The sequence below is a fragment of the Sapajus apella genome, unplaced genomic scaffold, assembly GCF_009761245.1.
Source record: "Sapajus apella isolate SASKATOON/1434 unplaced genomic scaffold, GSC_monkey_1.0 scaffold47, whole genome shotgun sequence".
Classification (NCBI taxonomy): Eukaryota; Metazoa; Chordata; class Mammalia; order Primates; family Cebidae; genus Sapajus; species Sapajus apella.
Genome location: NW_022436987.1, coordinates 4,549,111 through 4,566,620, shown reverse-complemented (window position 1 = coordinate 4,566,620; position 17,510 = coordinate 4,549,111). Strand labels below are relative to the sequence as shown.

At 40.0% G+C, this 17,510-nt stretch overlaps 1 protein-coding gene across 1 annotated transcript in view; it reads left to right on the top strand.

The window, feature by feature from the left end:
- The window catches only part of DENND5A (DENN domain containing 5A), a 123,586-nt gene that overhangs the window by 86,603 nt on the left and 19,473 nt on the right, over window positions 1-17,510 (top strand). Inside the window, exons 9-12 of the mRNA XM_032240510.1 lie at window positions 4,626-4,776; window positions 5,442-5,535; window positions 9,594-9,725; window positions 14,288-14,440. Coding sequence (XP_032096401.1) covers window positions 4,626-4,776; window positions 5,442-5,535; window positions 9,594-9,725; window positions 14,288-14,440 — 530 coding nt within the window. The remainder of the gene's footprint in view (window positions 1-4,625; window positions 4,777-5,441; window positions 5,536-9,593; window positions 9,726-14,287; window positions 14,441-17,510) is intronic.

Below are 17,510 nucleotides of genomic sequence, written 5' to 3'. Positions count from 1 at the left end.
GTTACCCAGGCTGGAGTGCAATGGCGCGATCTCGGCTCACCGCAACCTCCGCCTCCTGGGTTCAGGCAATTCTCCTGCCTCAGCCTCCCGAGTAGCCAGGACTACAGGCACGTGCCACCATGCCCAGCTAATTTTTTTTTTTGTATTTTTAGTAGAGACGGGGTTTCACCATGTTGACCAGGATGGTCTCGATCTCTTGACCTCGTGATCCACCCGCCTCGGCCTCCCAAAGTGCTGGGATTACAGGCGTGAGCCACCGCCTCCGGCCTTGTATTACTTTCTTAATTTTAATTTCTGATTGTTCATTGCTAGTATATAGAACTATAATAGCATTTTGTATATTTATACTGTGTCCCGCAAACATACTAAACTTCCTGTTAATAGCTTTTTTTGTATATCCATCAGATTTTCCCCATGGACAGTCATATTACCTGTGAATAATGATAGTTTTATTTTTCCTTTCCATCACCCTGGGTGCCTTTTATTTCTTTTCCTCCCCTCCCCCCCCCCACTTTTTTTGTGTTTATTACACTGGCTGGAACTTCTAGTACAAAGTCAAATAGAAATGGTGAGAGTGGGCATCTTATTCCTGACTTTAGGGAGAAAGCACTTTTACCATAAGAATGATGTTATCTTTAAGTTTTTCATAGATAACTATTGTCAGTTAAGGATGTCACTAGTTTGTTGAGAGTTTTTATCTGAGGCAGATGTTGAATTTTGTCAAATGCTTTCTCTGTATCCATTGAGATAATTATGTGGTTTTTAGCTTTAGTTTGTTAGTATGGTGAATTGTATTGATATTTTCTTTTTCTTTTTTTTTTTAAATGGTGATGGGGTCTCGCTCTCTTGCTCAGGCTAGAGTGCAGTGGTGTGGCTATGGTTTTCTGTAACTTTGAACTAGTGGGCTGAAGGGATCCTCTCGCGTTAGCTTCCTGAGTACCTGGGACTGTGGATGTGTGCTACCATGCCTGGCTAATTTTTAATTTTTTTTTTTTTTTTTTGAGACGGAGTTTCGCTCTTGTTACCCAGGCTGGAGTGCAATGGCGCGATCTCGGCTCACCACAACCTCCGTCTCCTGGGTTCAAGCAGTTCTCCTGCCTCAGCCTCCTGAGTAGCTGGGATTACAGGCACGTGCCACCATGCCCAGCTAATTTTTTGTAGTTTTAGTAGAGACGGGGTTTCACCATGTTGACCAGGATGGTCTCGATCTCTTGACCTCGTGATCCACCCGCCTCGGCCTCCCAAAGTGCTGGAATTACAGGCTTGAGCCACCGCGCCCGGCTGTTTCAGGTTTTTAACTGAGGTCTTTAGACCGTGTACATTTACTGTGATTATTGGTATTGTGGGGTTTAAGCCTGTCATTTTTCTGTTTATTTTCTATTTGTCCATCTGTTCTTTGTTCCCTTTTCCTCTTTTTCTGCACTCTTGTGTATTAATTGAATATTTTCAATTTTTTAATGATTTCATTTTATCTACTTTGTTGGCTTACTAGCTATAACTTGTGTTATTTTAGTAGTTGCTTTAGGATTTATAGTACACATTTAACATATCACAGTCTACTTTTAAGTGATATAATATCACTTTCCACATAGTATAAGAGCTGTAGAGAACTGCCAGGCACAATCATGTGCACCCGTAGTCCCAGCTGTTTGAGAGACTGAAGGGGGAGGATTGTCTGAGCCCAGGAGTTTGAGTTCAACTTGGATTACATAGTGAGACGCCATCTCTAAACAACAACAAAAAAGAACCTCACAAAACTCTATTTCCATTTCTCTCTTCCTAGCCTACATGCTATTGTCATTTATTTTATTGTCATTTATTTTACTTTTACATATGTCACAAGCCTCACACTACATGGTCATTTTTGTTTAAACAGTCAATTGCCTTTTAAAGAGATTTAAATAAAAAGTACAAAATATAATACATTTACCATGTAGTTAGCATTTCTGGTGCTCTTCTTTCTATTCTGTAGATCCATACTTCTATCTGGTATTATTTTCCTTCTACCTGAAGGACTTCCTTTAACATTTCTTGTAGTGGAGATCTGCTGGTGATACATTCTTTCAGCTTTTGTAATCCTTTTATCTTTGAAAGGTATTTTCCTTGAGTATAGGTTAATAGTTTTTTTCTTTCACTACTCTAAAGATGTTGCTCCAGGCCAGGAGTGGTGGCTCAGGCCTGTAATCCCAACATTTTGGGAGGTCCAGGTGGGTAGATCACTTGAGGTCAGGAGTTTGAGACCAGCCTGGCCAACATGGTGAAACCCCATTTCTACTAAAAATACAAAAAAAAAAAAAAAAAAAATTAGCCAGGCATGATAGCACGTGCTTGCAGTCCAAGCTACTCAGAGGCAGAGGCACAAGAATCCCAGAAGGTGAAGGTTGTAGTAAGCCAAGATTGCACCACTGCACTCTAGCCTGGGCGACAGAATGAGACCCTGTCTCAAAAAAAAAAAAGATGTCACTCCTTTGTCTTCTCACTTTGTAATTAGTTCATTTTCATGCTGCTATGAAGAAATACCCAAGACTAGGTAATTTATTAAGGACAGAGGTTTAATTGGCACAGTTCCGCATGGCTGTGGAGGCCTCAGGAAACTTACAAGTATGGTGGAAGGCACCTCTTCACAGCATAGCAGGAGAGAGAATGAGTGCCAGGAGGGCAAATGCCAGATGCTGATAAAACCATCAGATCTCGTGAGAACTCACTCACTATCAGGGGAATGGCAGGAGGGAAACCACTCCTATGATTTGGTTACCTCCCACTAGGTCCCTCCCACTGCATGTGGGGATTATTACAATTTGAGATGAGATTTGGGTGCAGACACAGAGCCAAACCATATCACACTTCCATTGTTTTCTGATAAGAAATCTGTCATCCTTAATTTTGATCTTCTCTATACAAAATGTCTACTTTCTCTAACCGATTTTAAGATTTTCTTTTATCACTGATTTTGAGCAATTTGATTATGATGTGGCTTGGTGTGTTCCTTCATGGTTCTTGTGCTTGCAGTTCATTGAGCTTCTTAGATCTGTGGATTTTTTGTTTACATCAAATTTGCAAAAATTCTGGCCAGTATTTTCTTCTAGTAAATTTTCTATTCTCCCCATCCCTACCTTAGCGACTGCAGTTACCAGTTACACATATGTGTAATATCTGGGATTGCTTAACGTTATCCCAGCACCTGTTGATACTCTTTTAATGGCAACAATTTTTTTTCTCTCTCTGTGATTTCTTTGCTATCATTTCTGTTGCTGTGGCTTTAAGCTCACTTATTTTTTTCTACTGCATTTTTGAGTCTGTTTTTAACCCAGCCCATGTATTTTTCATCTCAGATATTATAGCTTTCATCTCTAGAAGTTTGTGTTCCATGTTTTTTTTTTGTTTGTTTTTTTTTTAAAGAGACCAGGTTTTGCTCTGTTGCCCAGGCTGGAGTGCAGTGGTGCAATTATAGCTCACCATAACCTTAAACTCCTGGGCTCAAGTGATCCTCTGGCCTTGATCTCCTGAGTAGCTGGGAATACAGGTGTGTGCCACCATGTCTGGCTCATATTTTTTGATTTTTTGGAGATGGGGTCTCATTATGTTGCCCAGGCTGGTCTTGAAGTCCTGGCCTTAAATAATCCCCTCACCTTGGCCTCCCAAAGCACTGGGATTACAGGCATGAGCTACCAGGCCCAGCCTTTCTAGTTAATTTTTAAACAAATATTATAGTATGGCTATAATAACTGTTAATATCCTTGCCTGCTAACTCTAACATTTGCGTTAGGTTTTTTTTTTTTTTTTTTCATTCTATGTTGTATTGTCTGGCTTCTTTGCATGCCTAGTAATCTCTGATTAGATGCCAGGCACTATGAATTTTACTATTTGAGTTCTCGGCACTTCTGTATTCCGATAAATATTTTCAATCTCTGTTCTGGGTTGTAGTTAAGATACATAGAAATAATTTGATTTCTTTTTGTTTTCGTTTTAAGATTTTTTTGGCAGAACCAGAGAATCCTTTAGGCTGCGATTAATTCTCCACTACTGAGGCAAGGCCCTCTGAGTATTTTGCTCTGGGCCCCATGGGTGATTAGGTTTTCCAGTCTGGCAGGTGGAGACGGGCATTATTCCAAGCCGTATATGAGCATTTTGTATTGTTTCTTCTAATTCTTTCCAATGATTCTTTGTCTAGCCTTGAGTAGTTTCTTTACTTGCGTGAACTGATCCGTTACCCTGCTGAATACCATACAGATCCCCTGGATTCTCTCTCTTCTCTGGTACCATTCATAGGAACTCTAGCCACCTTGATCTCCCTTAACTCAGGGAGTCCACGAGTCCACCTCGGCCTCCCTTCCCTGAGCTGCAGCCTGGAAACTTTTTCTAGGCGGTTAGCTGGGGTAGTTGTAGGTGCTACTTCATTTGTTACCTGTTTCTCAGGGATTCCTGTCCTTCACTGCCTGGTGTCCAGTGTTTTGAAATTTATCGTTTTATATATTTTGCATGGGTTTTTTCCTGTTAGGCAGGAGAGTAAAAAATTAGTCCCTTTTACTCCATCTTGGCTGGAAAGGGAAGAGTAGCAGATTAAAAAAAAAATGTTTGACTTAATTTGTGTGTGTGTTTATGTGTATGTGTGTATTCTCATCCAGAGAAAGCAATTGAGCTGCGTCTGGCAAAAATTGATCATACTGCAATTCATCCACATTTACTTGACATGAAGATTGGACAAGGGAAATATGAGCCAGGCTTCTTCCCTAAGCTGCAGTCTGATGTACTTTCCACTGGGCCAGCCAGCAACAAGTGAGTCAACCCCAGGGATTCACTGATCCAACTCCCTAGGGTCATCTGGTTTCTGGGCCAGGGCTATTATCCCCAGAAGACTTTGTAATTTTGTAAAGCAAGTATGGAGAAGACCCAAACTATCTAGGTTGTTCACTTGTTTGAACAAGAAAATACGTGGCAGAATATCTTTCAGTTGCTGCCTCCACTATGCAGATTGGGATAGCTTTATATGTCCAGGACCTGCAAAAAGCTGCAGACGGGTTAAAATCACCTCATGCCTGGATCGAATTCAGTAGCAAGCTAGCATTGTCTTTAATAAATGGCAGTTGAAATTATCAGAACCTGAACTGAAAAGTAGATAAGCAGAATTACTCATTAGTTACTTTTGGAGATGATTGCATCAATGCCTATATAGAGTTAAATGAGTATAGTTTTAGATCTATATGTGAAGTGTTTGTAGATGTTTCAAGAGAGACACGTTCCCTGAGGGGTTATCTCTCTCATGTCCAGTCACTTATCTTTAATCTGCACTTCCTCAAGGTCTCTGAGCTGTCTCTGGTGACTTCTTTGTCATTTCATATGTCCAGCATTGGCCCTTAGTCATTCATGTTTTCTCCTGTTAGTTGACCTTGCTTTTTAAGTGAGAGATTCTTAATTGCCTGCTTTGATTCTGATTGTGTAAGGTGGACAAAAAGGAATGCCCCTGCCCAGTGGAGGCGGAAAGATCGGCAGAAGCAGCACACAGAACACCTGCGTCTAGATAATGACCAGAGAGAGGTAAGATACCTTAAGAATGACAAAGATGACTTTGCTATCATGCTATGTACTCCTTCTCTTTCTCATTTCCTGTTCTCTGGTCTGATTCAAATATCCCAGCAATGACCTCACCCCATAAAGAAAGGTTAATAATAGTTCTAGTTCCTGATATCTGATACTGGGCCTGGGTTATCACAAATGAGAATGTAGGATGTTTTGCAAATTACAGCTACCTACTAAACATGTTGTAATTACTCATGCATGATACTCCCTGGGGAGTTCAATAGGAACCTCAGAAGTTAAGACTCTGAAACTTGGGAGAAATCCTTTAAAAATTGATGTGTGTGTGTGTAGGAAAGAAGTTTTTTAAAATTCTTTTTTTTTTTTTTGAGATGGAGCCTTGCTCGTGTTGCCCAGGCTAGAGAGTGCAGTGGAGTGATCTCAGTTCACTGCAACCTCCACCTCTTGGGCTCAAGCAATTCTTCTGCCTTAGCCTCTGTAGTAGCTGCCTCAGCCTCCCTAGTACCTGCAATTGCAGGTGCCACCACCACACCTGGCTAATTTTTTTTTTTTTTTTTTTTTGAGACGGAGTTTCGCTCTTGACCCAGGCTGGAGTGCAATGGTGCAATCTCGGCTCACCGCAGCCTCCGCCTCCCGGGTTCAGGCAATTCTCCTGCCCCAGCCTCCTGAGTCGCTGGGATTACAGGCACGCGCCACCATGCCCAGCTAATTTTTTGTATTTTTAGTAGAGACGGGGTTTCACCATGTTGGCCAGGCTCGTCTCAAACTCCTGTTCTCAGGTGATCCGCCTGCCTCAGCCTCCCAAAGTGTTGGGATTACAGGTGTGAGCTACCGCACCTGGACCAGAAAGAAGTTAGTTTTGTTAGCGTGTTTTCCCCCTACTGTTTCTTACTTTAAATAAAAATAGATAATCTTGACTTTTTTTCTTCAAAAGAGTAAAGGAGAGGAACATTATTATCAGGTACTTGGAAACCCAAGATTCTTGAATTTACCTCCTGAATCTTCATTGCTTATAAGCTGAGTTTCTCAGCTCTACTGTAACTTGCTTCTTAAGTTTCTACTTATAAACCTCAAATTGTAGACCCTGCCTTACTTAGTTGCAAAGAAGTTGTGAAAATGAGTGTTAACTTCAGAAACCTATTTCAGTAACTTCGCTTTGAGAAAAGACCCTGTAATTTTTGTCTTGCACAGATAGAACCCAAGAAGGCATACTGTTTTCACATGTCTGGCACCTCAGTGAATTGGAAAATAAGTAACATATTTCCCTTTGCTTTTTTTTTTAATGAATAGATTAAAATTTTAAGAATTTTCAACTGCTGATTTACAGGATACAGTTGCACTTAGATTTTTTTTGTGTGAGAGTAGCATAAGATATTTTGGTTATTTGTGCCATTTTAAGAGTCTGAGTCGTCCACCTAATTTCCTCATTACTATTTTCAGCAGTATTTATTGACCTTTTTCTTGGTCAGAATCACTGAGTGTATTAGTCCATTTTCATGCTGCTGATAAAGACGTGCCCAAGACTGGGCAATTTACAAAAGAAAGATTTAATGGACTTACAGTTCCACATGGCTGGGGAGGCTTCACAATCATGGCAGAAGGCAAGGAGGAGCAAGTCACGTCTTACATGGATGGCAGCAGGCAAAGAGAGGGCTTGTACAGTGAAACTCCCCCTTATAAAACCATCAGAACTCGTGAGACTTATTCACTATCATGAGAACAGCACAGGAAAGACCCACACCCATGACACAATTACTTCCCCCTGGGTCCCTCCCACAACATATGGGAATTTCGGGAACTACAATTCAAGATGAGATTTGGATGGGGACACACCCAAATCATATCACTGAGATATCAAGGAATTCTTTGCTAAAGCAAAAAAACTGAGATAAGCACTTTGAAATACAAAGGTGACAAAAGAGGTCAGTCTTGTCCTCAGGGAATACCAGTTGATTAAGGGAGCAAAGTCAGGTGTAAAGATAACTTCAGGAGAATAATCTTTTGAAATGACCATATGAAGGACAAACCAATGTTTGATTACTGATTAGCGAAAGCAGAGGTTACTTCTACTTAGAGTCATCATCAACTAAGATGATTTGGAAGAGGAGCAAGCATCTCTTTCAACTTTGGAGAATGATGGGATTGTTAGAGAAGCTTTTATGTTATTTTGAGATGGGGTCTTACTCTGGCACCCAGGTTGGAGTACAATGGTGTAATCTGGGCTCACTGCAATCTCCACCTCCCAGGCTCAGGTGATCCTCCTACCTCAGCCTCCTGAGTAGCTGGGACCACAGGTGCACACCATCATGCCTGGCTAATTTATTTTTTGTATTTTTTGTAGAGACAGGGTTTTGTCATGTTGCCTGGGATGGTTTGAACTCCTAAGCTCAAGTAATCCACCTGCCTCAGCCCCCTAGAATGCTGGGATTACAGGCAAGAGCCACTGCTCCTGGCTCTTTTTCTTTTTCTTTTTTTTGAGACAGAGTCTCACTGTATCACCAGGCTAGAGTGCAGTGGTGCGATCTTGGCTCACTGCAATCTCTGCCTCCTGGGTTCAAGTGATTCTCCTTCCTCAGACTCCTGAGCAGCTGGGACTACAGGTGTGTACCACCACACCTGGCTAGTTTTTTGTATTTTAGTAGAGATGGGATTTCGCCATGTTGGCTAGAATGGTCTCGGTCTGCTGACCTCGTGATCCACCTGCCTCAGCCTCCCAAAGTGCCGGTATTACAGGTGTGAGCCACTGCACCCTGCCTTTTTCTTTTTCATCTCCCTGGAGCTGCAAGAAGAACATTTCTAGTAGAGGTCATGGTAGGATCTAAAATTTGGAGTGTGATGTGTAAAGGAGGCTGTGGGCAGAATATTTTGTAGGAGGACGGTATGGAGATAGCCAGCAAGTTAGGAGACAGGTAACAGCAGTCCAAGTAATAGTATTTGGACCCTAACCTTGGGGGCTGGTAGTAGAGAGAGATTAAGGGGCCATAAGATAAAATGGACAGAATTATGCCACTGGAATAAGTATAGGGAAAGGGAGAAGTTTAGGGTAAATATGTTGGTCATGAACCTACTAAGAGGATATCAGAGTGCATTTTACTTCATTGATGTGGGTTCTGTGTTAAAACAGACATAGGCAGAATCACCAGCACATTATACAAAATAATTGCAATTGTTGAGTGTGCAATCTTATTTTCCAGGCCTTAATTTTATATTTATGATAGAAAGGGCAGATATCTTTGATATGGGCAGAGGAGTTAAATTCCTCTCAGCTTGGTGGGGAAAATTATTTTCTCAGCGTTATTCCGAGATTTGAGATTTGCTGTAGCCATGTGTTTTTTGACTCTTGTCTTTTTTTTTTTTTTTTTTGACACAGAGTCTTGCTCTGCTGCCCTGGCTGGAATGCAGTGGCGCTATCTCAGCTTACCACAGCCTCCGCCTCCCAGGCTCAAGTGATTCTCCTGTCTCAGCTTCCTGAGTAGCTGGGATTACAGGTGCATGCTACCATGCCTGGCTAATTTTTGTATTTTTAGTAGCGATGGGGCTTACCATGTTGGCCAGGCTGGTCTCGAACTCCTGACTTTGTGACCTGCCTGCCTCGGCCTCCCAAAGTGCTGAGATTACAGGTGTAAGCCACTGCACCCCGCCTGACTCTTGTATCTTTTCATATATATATGTATATATTTTAAGAGACGGGGTTTCACCATATTGGCCAGGCTGGTCTTGAACTCCTGACCTCAGGTGATCCCCCCACCTCAGCCTCCCAAAGTGCTGGGATTACAGGCTTGAGCCACTGTGCCTGGCAACTCTTGTTCTTTAAATCAAAGGTAATTATACTATTCAGGGAGTGCTTTACATCAGCTAAGACAGAAATCATTATATTATCTCAGTTTTTCCCTTTAATACAAGAATTAAATTAAAAATTTTTATTCCTATCTGAGCCTAGAAAGAGGCAGCTAAGAAAGTGTGAAAAAATAGTGCCCTCTTTAGTCACCCATCAGTACTGGTGACTTTTGGTTTATGTGCATGGACACAAAGGGTCTGTATTTTTCTGTTTGATATAGAAGTACATCCAGGAAGCCAGGACTATGGGCAGCACCATCCGGCAGCCCAAACTGTCCAACCTTTCTCCATCAGTGATTGCGCAGACCAACTGGAAGTTTGTAGAGGGCTTGCTGAAGGAATGTCGCAATAAGGTAAGCTGTGGACACCTCTGTGTTTGTGTTTTTTCTGTTAGCAGCCAAGGTAAGACCAAGGATTGGCTTCAGCCACTCCCTCTGTATTTTAAAAATACTGTTGGCTGGGTGTGGTGGCTCATGCCTCCCAACACTTTGGGAGGCCATGTCAGGAGAATTGCTTGAGCCCAGGCGTTCAAGACCAACTTGAACAACGTAGTGAGACCCTGTCTTTAGAAAAGTATTAAGATGGGGATGGTAGCACACGCCTATAGTCCCAGATACTTGGAAGGTTGAGGTGGGAGGATGGCTTGAGCCTGGGAAGTCAAGGCTACAGTGAGCTGTGATTGGCACCACTGCATTCCTGCCTAGGCAACAGAGTGAGACCCTGTCTTAAGAAAAAAAAAAAACAAAAACATCAATGCAATGAGATAGTACTAATTTTAAGAACCTGTTAATTTGAAGTTAGGTATATTTGTTTTAAATAAAACATACCATTAATTGAGAGCATGCATGCTTTGCTTGATATAAACGTAATGTATATTCTATAAAAAAAAAAAACGAAAGAGATGTAGTTTTTAATTTAATAAAAAACATTTTTTTTAGACAGGATCTCATTACATTGCCCAGGCTTGAACTCCTGGGCTCAAGTGATCCTCCTACCTCAGCTTCTCGAGTAGCTGGAGTTACAAGCATAGTTTTAAATTTTCGTCATTTTACGATACTTTAAAATCAGACTAGTTTTCACTCTTACTTCAACATATTAGTCCTACATATATGCAAGTGTTTTTGCCTCTTTATTTTAATTTCATAACAGTAATATCTTATATCTAGAAACAGAAATTTATTGGGTACCTACCATGTGCCAGGCTAAAATGTGTCATTCAGTTTAAGGTTAGATTTTTTGGATGTTTTTCTCTGTTCTACAAAGACATTCATTCTTAATTTTTAATGTTTTAGTTATGAATTTAAATGTCTTTTCTAATAAAAAGAATCTTTCAACCAAGTCAGCATACCATAATTTTAGGGCAGTTCAACTCACTGTCTCTACTACATCCTATATATTTATCAATGGAATAAAAATATTTTCCTGCGCTTTCAGTTTCCAAGCAGTGCCCATTTATGGGATAAAGTGGTGCTCGTTTATAGGAGGAAATAAAATATGCTGTCTCTTGTAAAAGAAATTACTACTGTTTAAAGCCAGATTGGCAGGGCACAGTGCCTCATGCGTGTAATCCTGGCCCTTTGGGAGGTGAAGGTGGGCGAATCACTTGAGCCCAGAAGTTTGAGACCAGCCTAAGCAACATGATGAAACCCTATTTCTACCCAAAAAAAAAATATTTGGGCACCTTTAGTCCCAGCTACTTGTGTGGCTGAGGTGGGAGGATCATTTGAGCCCTGGAGGTCAAGTTGGCAGAAGAAGACCCTCTCTCTAGAGAAAAAGCTAGATTAATATATCAGTACTGATAATTTAAATTCAGTGTTTAAAAAAAACTCTGGCCAGGCATTGTGGCCAGAGTCTGTGTGCTTGTGCGTGTGTGTGTGTGTGTGTGTGTGTATAAAACTTCCGTCAGTTCACTCTGAGTAATTAATATCTATAATTTTTTTCCCCATACAATTTTGTCTCTTCTGCCTTTGTACTATGAAGAACATTGGTGATGCTGCATTTATGCATTTTCTTTTTCTAAGTGGTTGGACTGTCATTCTTTTTTTTTTTTTTTTTTTTTTTTTTGAAATGGAGTCTCACTGTGTCACCTAGGCTGGAGTGCAGTGACACAATCTCAGTTCACTGCAACCTCCGCCTCCCAGGTTCAAGCAATTCTCCTTCCTCAGCCTCCAGAGTGGCTGGTATTACAGGGGTGTGCCACCACTCTTGGCTAATTTTTGTATTTTTAGTAGGACAGGGTTTCATCATGTTGATCAGGCTGGCATTGAACTCCTGACCTTAAGTGATCTGCCCACCTTGGCGTCCCAAAGTTCTGGGATTATAGGCATGAGCCACTGCGCCTGGCCAGGACTGTCAAAATTCTTAAGTCATGAGATGCATGACCTGGCTGTGACAACTTCCTATTCCTAGCCAGTGATGATTGTGAAATATATATCAAGTATATACATGTTAAATATGTGAGAAAATATGCATCTAGAATTGAAGAAATATAATAATCAGTATAACATCACAAAGTATTGGCTAGCACATAGGGCAACAGGCTGTTGGAAGTATAAATTGGTATGATAATTTTGGAAAACAGTATAGTATTGTTTAGTAATTCTTCTCCTAGGTATATTCCCTAGAGAAACTTTTGGAGCATGTCCCAAGAGGTATGTACAAGAATTTTACAGCAGCATTCTTTTATAGCCCCAAACTGGAAACAACCCAAAGCCAATTAGTAAGAGAATTAATAAACATATTGTGGCATATTCATATGGTGGAATGCTATACAATGATGGAAGTGGATAACAGTTATACACATCAGTGTGGATGAATTTCACAAATATAAACTTGAGTGAAAAAGCAAATTGTAAGCCAGGAGTATTGGCACACAGCTGTAATCCCAGCTGCTTGGGAGGCTGAGGTAAGCAGATTACTTGATCCTGGGAGTTCAGGCCCAGCCAGGGCAACATAGTAAAACCCAGTTTTGTAAAGGAAAAGATAAACAAATCACAAAAGAAACATGTGTGCCTATAGTCCCAGCTACTGGGGAGGCTGAGGTGGGAGGGTCAGTTGAGTCTGGGAGGTTGCGGCTATGTGAACCATTATTGAGCCACTGCACTCCAGCCTAGGCAACAGAGAGAGATCCTGTCATAAAAAAAAAAAAAAAAAGGATATATACAGACAAACCAAACCATGTATTTTAGGGTTAAAAATATAGGTAATAATAATTTTCTTGTTTTTCTGTAGTTTCATTGTGTAAGTAAGTGGTTGCTTCTAGAGTGGGAAGGTGAATGGAAGAGGGCATGTGGGGTGCTTCAAAGGCATAAACAGACTGGGTGCCATGGCTTATTCCTGTAATCCCAGTACTTTGGGAGGCTGAGGCAGGCAGATTACCTGAGGTTGGGAGTTCAAGACCAGCCTGACCAACATGGAGAAACCCTGTCTCTACTAAAAATACAAAATTAGCCAGGCATGGTGGCGCATGCCTGTAATCCCAGCTACTTGGGAGGCTGAGGCAGGAGACTCGCTTGAACCCAGGAGGTGGAGGTTGCGATGGGCTATGATTACCCCATTGCACTCCAGCCTGGGCAACAAGAGTGAAACTTCATCTCAAAAAAAAAAAAAAAAAAAAATTGCTGGCACTGGTTATAATGATGTAATAGCATAAATATATATTTAACGGTAAAAAAGTTAAAAACCATAACAGTGGAAAGAAATATGCCAAAGTATTAAAAGTTGTTGCTTCTGAAAGATGGGATTGGGGTGATTTGTTTTTCTTTTCTTAGATTTTTATATGTCACAAATTTATAGCATAGTTAAATCTTTCTTTTGAACTTGGACTCAAAGTTCAGACAGATATAGGTTCAAAGGCCAGATCTATTGCTACTTTGCTTGTTCATTTGGGCAAGTTATATACATATATAACTTGAGTGAAAGAGCAAATCGTAACTTGAGTGAAAAAGCAAATCACAAGCCAGGAGTATCTGCACACATCTGTAATCCCAGCTACTGGGGAGGCTGAGATGGGAGTGTCAGTTGAGTCTAGGAGGTTGATATATATAGATAATATTTAATGTAGTAGTACTACATTTAAATATAGATTTTGGGCATGTTACTTAGAATTATACTATACTTAAATACAGTATAAATCAATATTGATTTATACTATATTTAAATTTAGTATATTGATTACTATATTTCTCAATTTCCTTATTGGTGAATTGGGAACGATAATAATAGTTACCTCATAGATTGTTAGGAGGCTTAAATGAGATAATGAAATGCTAAGTTCAATGCCTGACACAGTACTTAATAAAAACTATGATTATCATTATACAGTGTCTGTTTTCTTGGTTATGATTTTACAATAAGCAGTTGAAAATTTTTATGTAAATTACCTCCTCATTTTTTTTGTCTCCTTGACAGTTACTTCAGATATATTTCTAAGTTGTATGTATGCTTGGAGGTTTATTTAGTAGGGTTATTTAAGCAGTGGGAATCAGAGACTGTCAGAGGTGAGCATGACCGAAGGGTTTATTTAACTTTGTTTCTCTCATAAATGCAAAAACCAAATACAGAGTGATGAAATCACTGGCCAGGAGTCATACAGATTGCTGTGCTCTTATCCTTTTCTTTCCTTTTTTTTTTTTTTTTTGCAGAAAAAGCGATATATTAGAGAGAGAGAGAGAGAGAGAGAGAGGGTTCCCACGCTGTTGTAGGAGAGGCTTATCCTTTTCTTAACTAAAATTTTAAAGCGTGCACTCCCTTGTAACCTGACCTATATGGATATAAATATATTCTGCGTCCTTGAGGTATTTAACCTGTCCCTCCCAGCCCAACAGATGTGCTATGCAGGCTGTCGGAACCCTCTCAGATTGTATGTGATCCTGCTCACTGTGGTTATTTAATCCTGTTGACTGCTTCCTTGTAGACCAAGAGGATGCTGGTGGAAAAGATGGGCCGAGAAGCTGTGGAGCTAGGGCATGGGGAGGTGAACATCACAGGGGTGGAAGAGAACACCCTGATTGCCAGCCTTTGTGATCTCCTGGAAAGGATCTGGAGTCATGGACTACAAGTGAAACAGGTAATGGGTGTCTAGCCTCTCTCTGCTCAGCAAATTGTCTTCCTGTTTTCAGTTACTAACTTTCCCACACTCTTTTTGTCCAGCTGACTGGCTTTGAAGAGTGGTACACAGTACTCTGGAGTGAGATTTGAAATAATTAGACAAACAAATAAATGTGATCCAAACTATTTTCCTTAAAGATAAGCTTTATAAATCTTTGTGTTTGTCAAACTTTTTAAAAGAGGCATCTTTCTTCCTGGAGGTAGATCTAAAGGTCAACATGATAGGTCCTGTTTGGCAGCTGGCCCTCATCTGGAGATAGACCAGAAAGAGAAGTTGGAGCTCAGAAGTACCAATCATACACTAAAGATTCTTCAATAATAGTATATTCACAGTGGAAAAAAAGTCTGTCATTAACATTTCTTTTTTATGTAAGTGGTTTATCTAAACATTTGCAAGAAAAGGGCTCAGGAAGTTGAGTAAGTTTGATTTTTCCACTTAATACCCAGAGAATTTCCTTATTTCAGAATACTCTCTTTTCAATTGGTAGTCAAGATAGATACTTTTCATTTTTATGTATTTTTAAATTTGAAAATAACTTGAAATTTTTTGAAAAGTTTTATCATGGAAAAATTAGAAAATACATATTTGCTGTAGTATCCGTTAGCATTTCTTGAGGGCCTACAGTATGTCAGGTACTGTTGTAGGCACTAGAAATACTTCAGTGCCTACATCTCCGCCTTCCTGGAGTGTCCATTCTAATGGGTATAGAAACAATCTTCAACACCTGTTCTTCATAGCTTTCTTCTGTGTACATATCCCCATGCATTATAGCTTTATATTTAAAAACCCAGTGCAACCGCAATGAGATACATCCACAGAGTAGTTAACCAAAAAAAGACAGTGACAAGTGTTAAGCAAGGATGTGGAGAAATGAGAACTTTCATGGATTGCTATTAGGAATGTAAAATGGTGCAGCCACTTTGGAAAACAGTCTGGCAGTTCCTCAGAATGTTAAACAGTTCCTGTATGACCCAGCAAGCCTACTTCTAGATACATACTCAAGAGAAGTGAAAACATATGTCTACACAAAAACTTGTATACAAATGTTCATAGTAGGCCGGGTGTGGTGGCTCACGCCTGTAATCCCAGCACTTTGGGAGGCCAAGACAGGTGGATCACTTGAGGTCAAGAGTTTGAGACCAGCCTGATTAACATGGTGAAATCCCATCTCTACCAAAAATACAAAATTAGCCAGGCATAGTGGTGCATGCCTATAATCCCAGCTACTTGGGAGGCTGAGGCAGGAGAATCGCTTGAACCCAGGAGGCAGAGGTTGCAGCGAGCCAAGATTTCACCATTGTACTTCAGCTTAGGCAACAAGAGCAAAACTCCATCTCAAAAAAAAAAAAAAAATGTTCATAGCTGCATTAGTCATAATAGTGTAATCATATAAGGCTATTATGACCTAAATGTTCATCAGCTGATGAGTAGGTGACCTAAATTTGGTATAGCCATACATTGGAATATTATTGAGCAGTAAAGGGAATAAAGCACCTAGATTTGATACAACATGGATGAACTTTGAAAACCTAAGTGAAAGAAGCCAGACACAAAAGGCCACAGATAGTATGATCTAATTTATACAAAATGTCTAAAAGGCAAATCCATAGACAGAAAGTAGATTAATGGTTGCCAGAGGCTGGAGGGAGGGAGCAATGGGAAGTGACGACTAATGCATATGGAATGTCTTTTGAGGGTGATGAAGATGTTCTAGAATTAGATAGTGGTGATGGCTGCACAACTCTATAGGAAAAAAACCATTTTTTTTTGTTCAGAAAATTACATGCTTTAAAAGTGTGAATTTTATGCTAACATGAGTTATATCTCAGTAAAGTGTTTTATTAAAAAATCCAAATGAAATAATACTGTACATAATGTTTTGCAAGTTGCTTTGTTTTTTATCTGATGTCTTTTCTATGCTCTTAACTAATTTTTAGATGATAGTGTAGTAAGTGTTTAAGAGCTTGACTGTAAAACAGATCTGGATTTGAAGTATAATTTCCATTTAATAACTTTATGAAAATGAGCAAGTTACCTAGCCTCTCTAAGCCTGTTTCCTTATATGTATGATGGAATTTTATTTTATTTTATTTTATTGTATATTTAATTTAATTTAATTTAATTTTTGAGATAGAGTCTTGCTTTGTTGCCCAGGCTGGAGTGCACTAGCATCATTACAGCTCACTACAGCCTTGACCTCCTGGGTTCAAGTGATCCTCCCACCTCAGCTTAGAGACTGAGACTATAGGTGTGTTGCACCATGCCCAGCTAATTTTTTATTTTTTGTAGAGACAGGGTTTCCCTGTGTTGTCCCGGCTGGTCTTAAACTCCTGGCCTCAAATGATCTTCCTGCCTCAGCCCCCCAAACTGCTGGGATCACAGGCATAAGCCACTGTGCCCTGCCTGATGGAATTTTAAAAGTACCCACCTCCATTGGGTCCATGTGTGGATTTGATAATTAAGCTCAGAGCCTGGTTTCTGGCTATCTGAATGTTTGTGGTTATTGTAAAATCTGTTTTAATGACCACATCTCTTGTATAGATGTGCCATACTTTAATCAATCTCTTATTATTAGTCATTTAGGTTAATTCTGATTTTTCCATATTGTAAACAACACTGCATTTATAGAGTTTTTTAGATGTTAAAAATTGTGTATTCCATCCCTAAAATTTTGAGACTGTGGTGTAGTAGCAACACTATGAACTGTGAGTCAGAAAGGCTTGGGTTTGAATCCTGGCTCCACTAGATGACTTTAAGCAACTTGCACTTTCTGAGCCTTATTTTCCAAATCCATCAAAGGTAGATAGTTAATAAAAACCCGTTTTTCAGAATGTTAATTGTTCTGCCATAAAGACACATGCACATGTATGTGCATTGCAGCACTATTCACAATAGCAAAGTTATGATCAACCTAAATGCCCATCAACAGTAGACCAGATAAAGAAAAGGTGATACATATACACCATGCAACCCTACACAGCCACAAAAAAGAACTAGATCATATCATTTGCAGCAACATGGCTGGAGC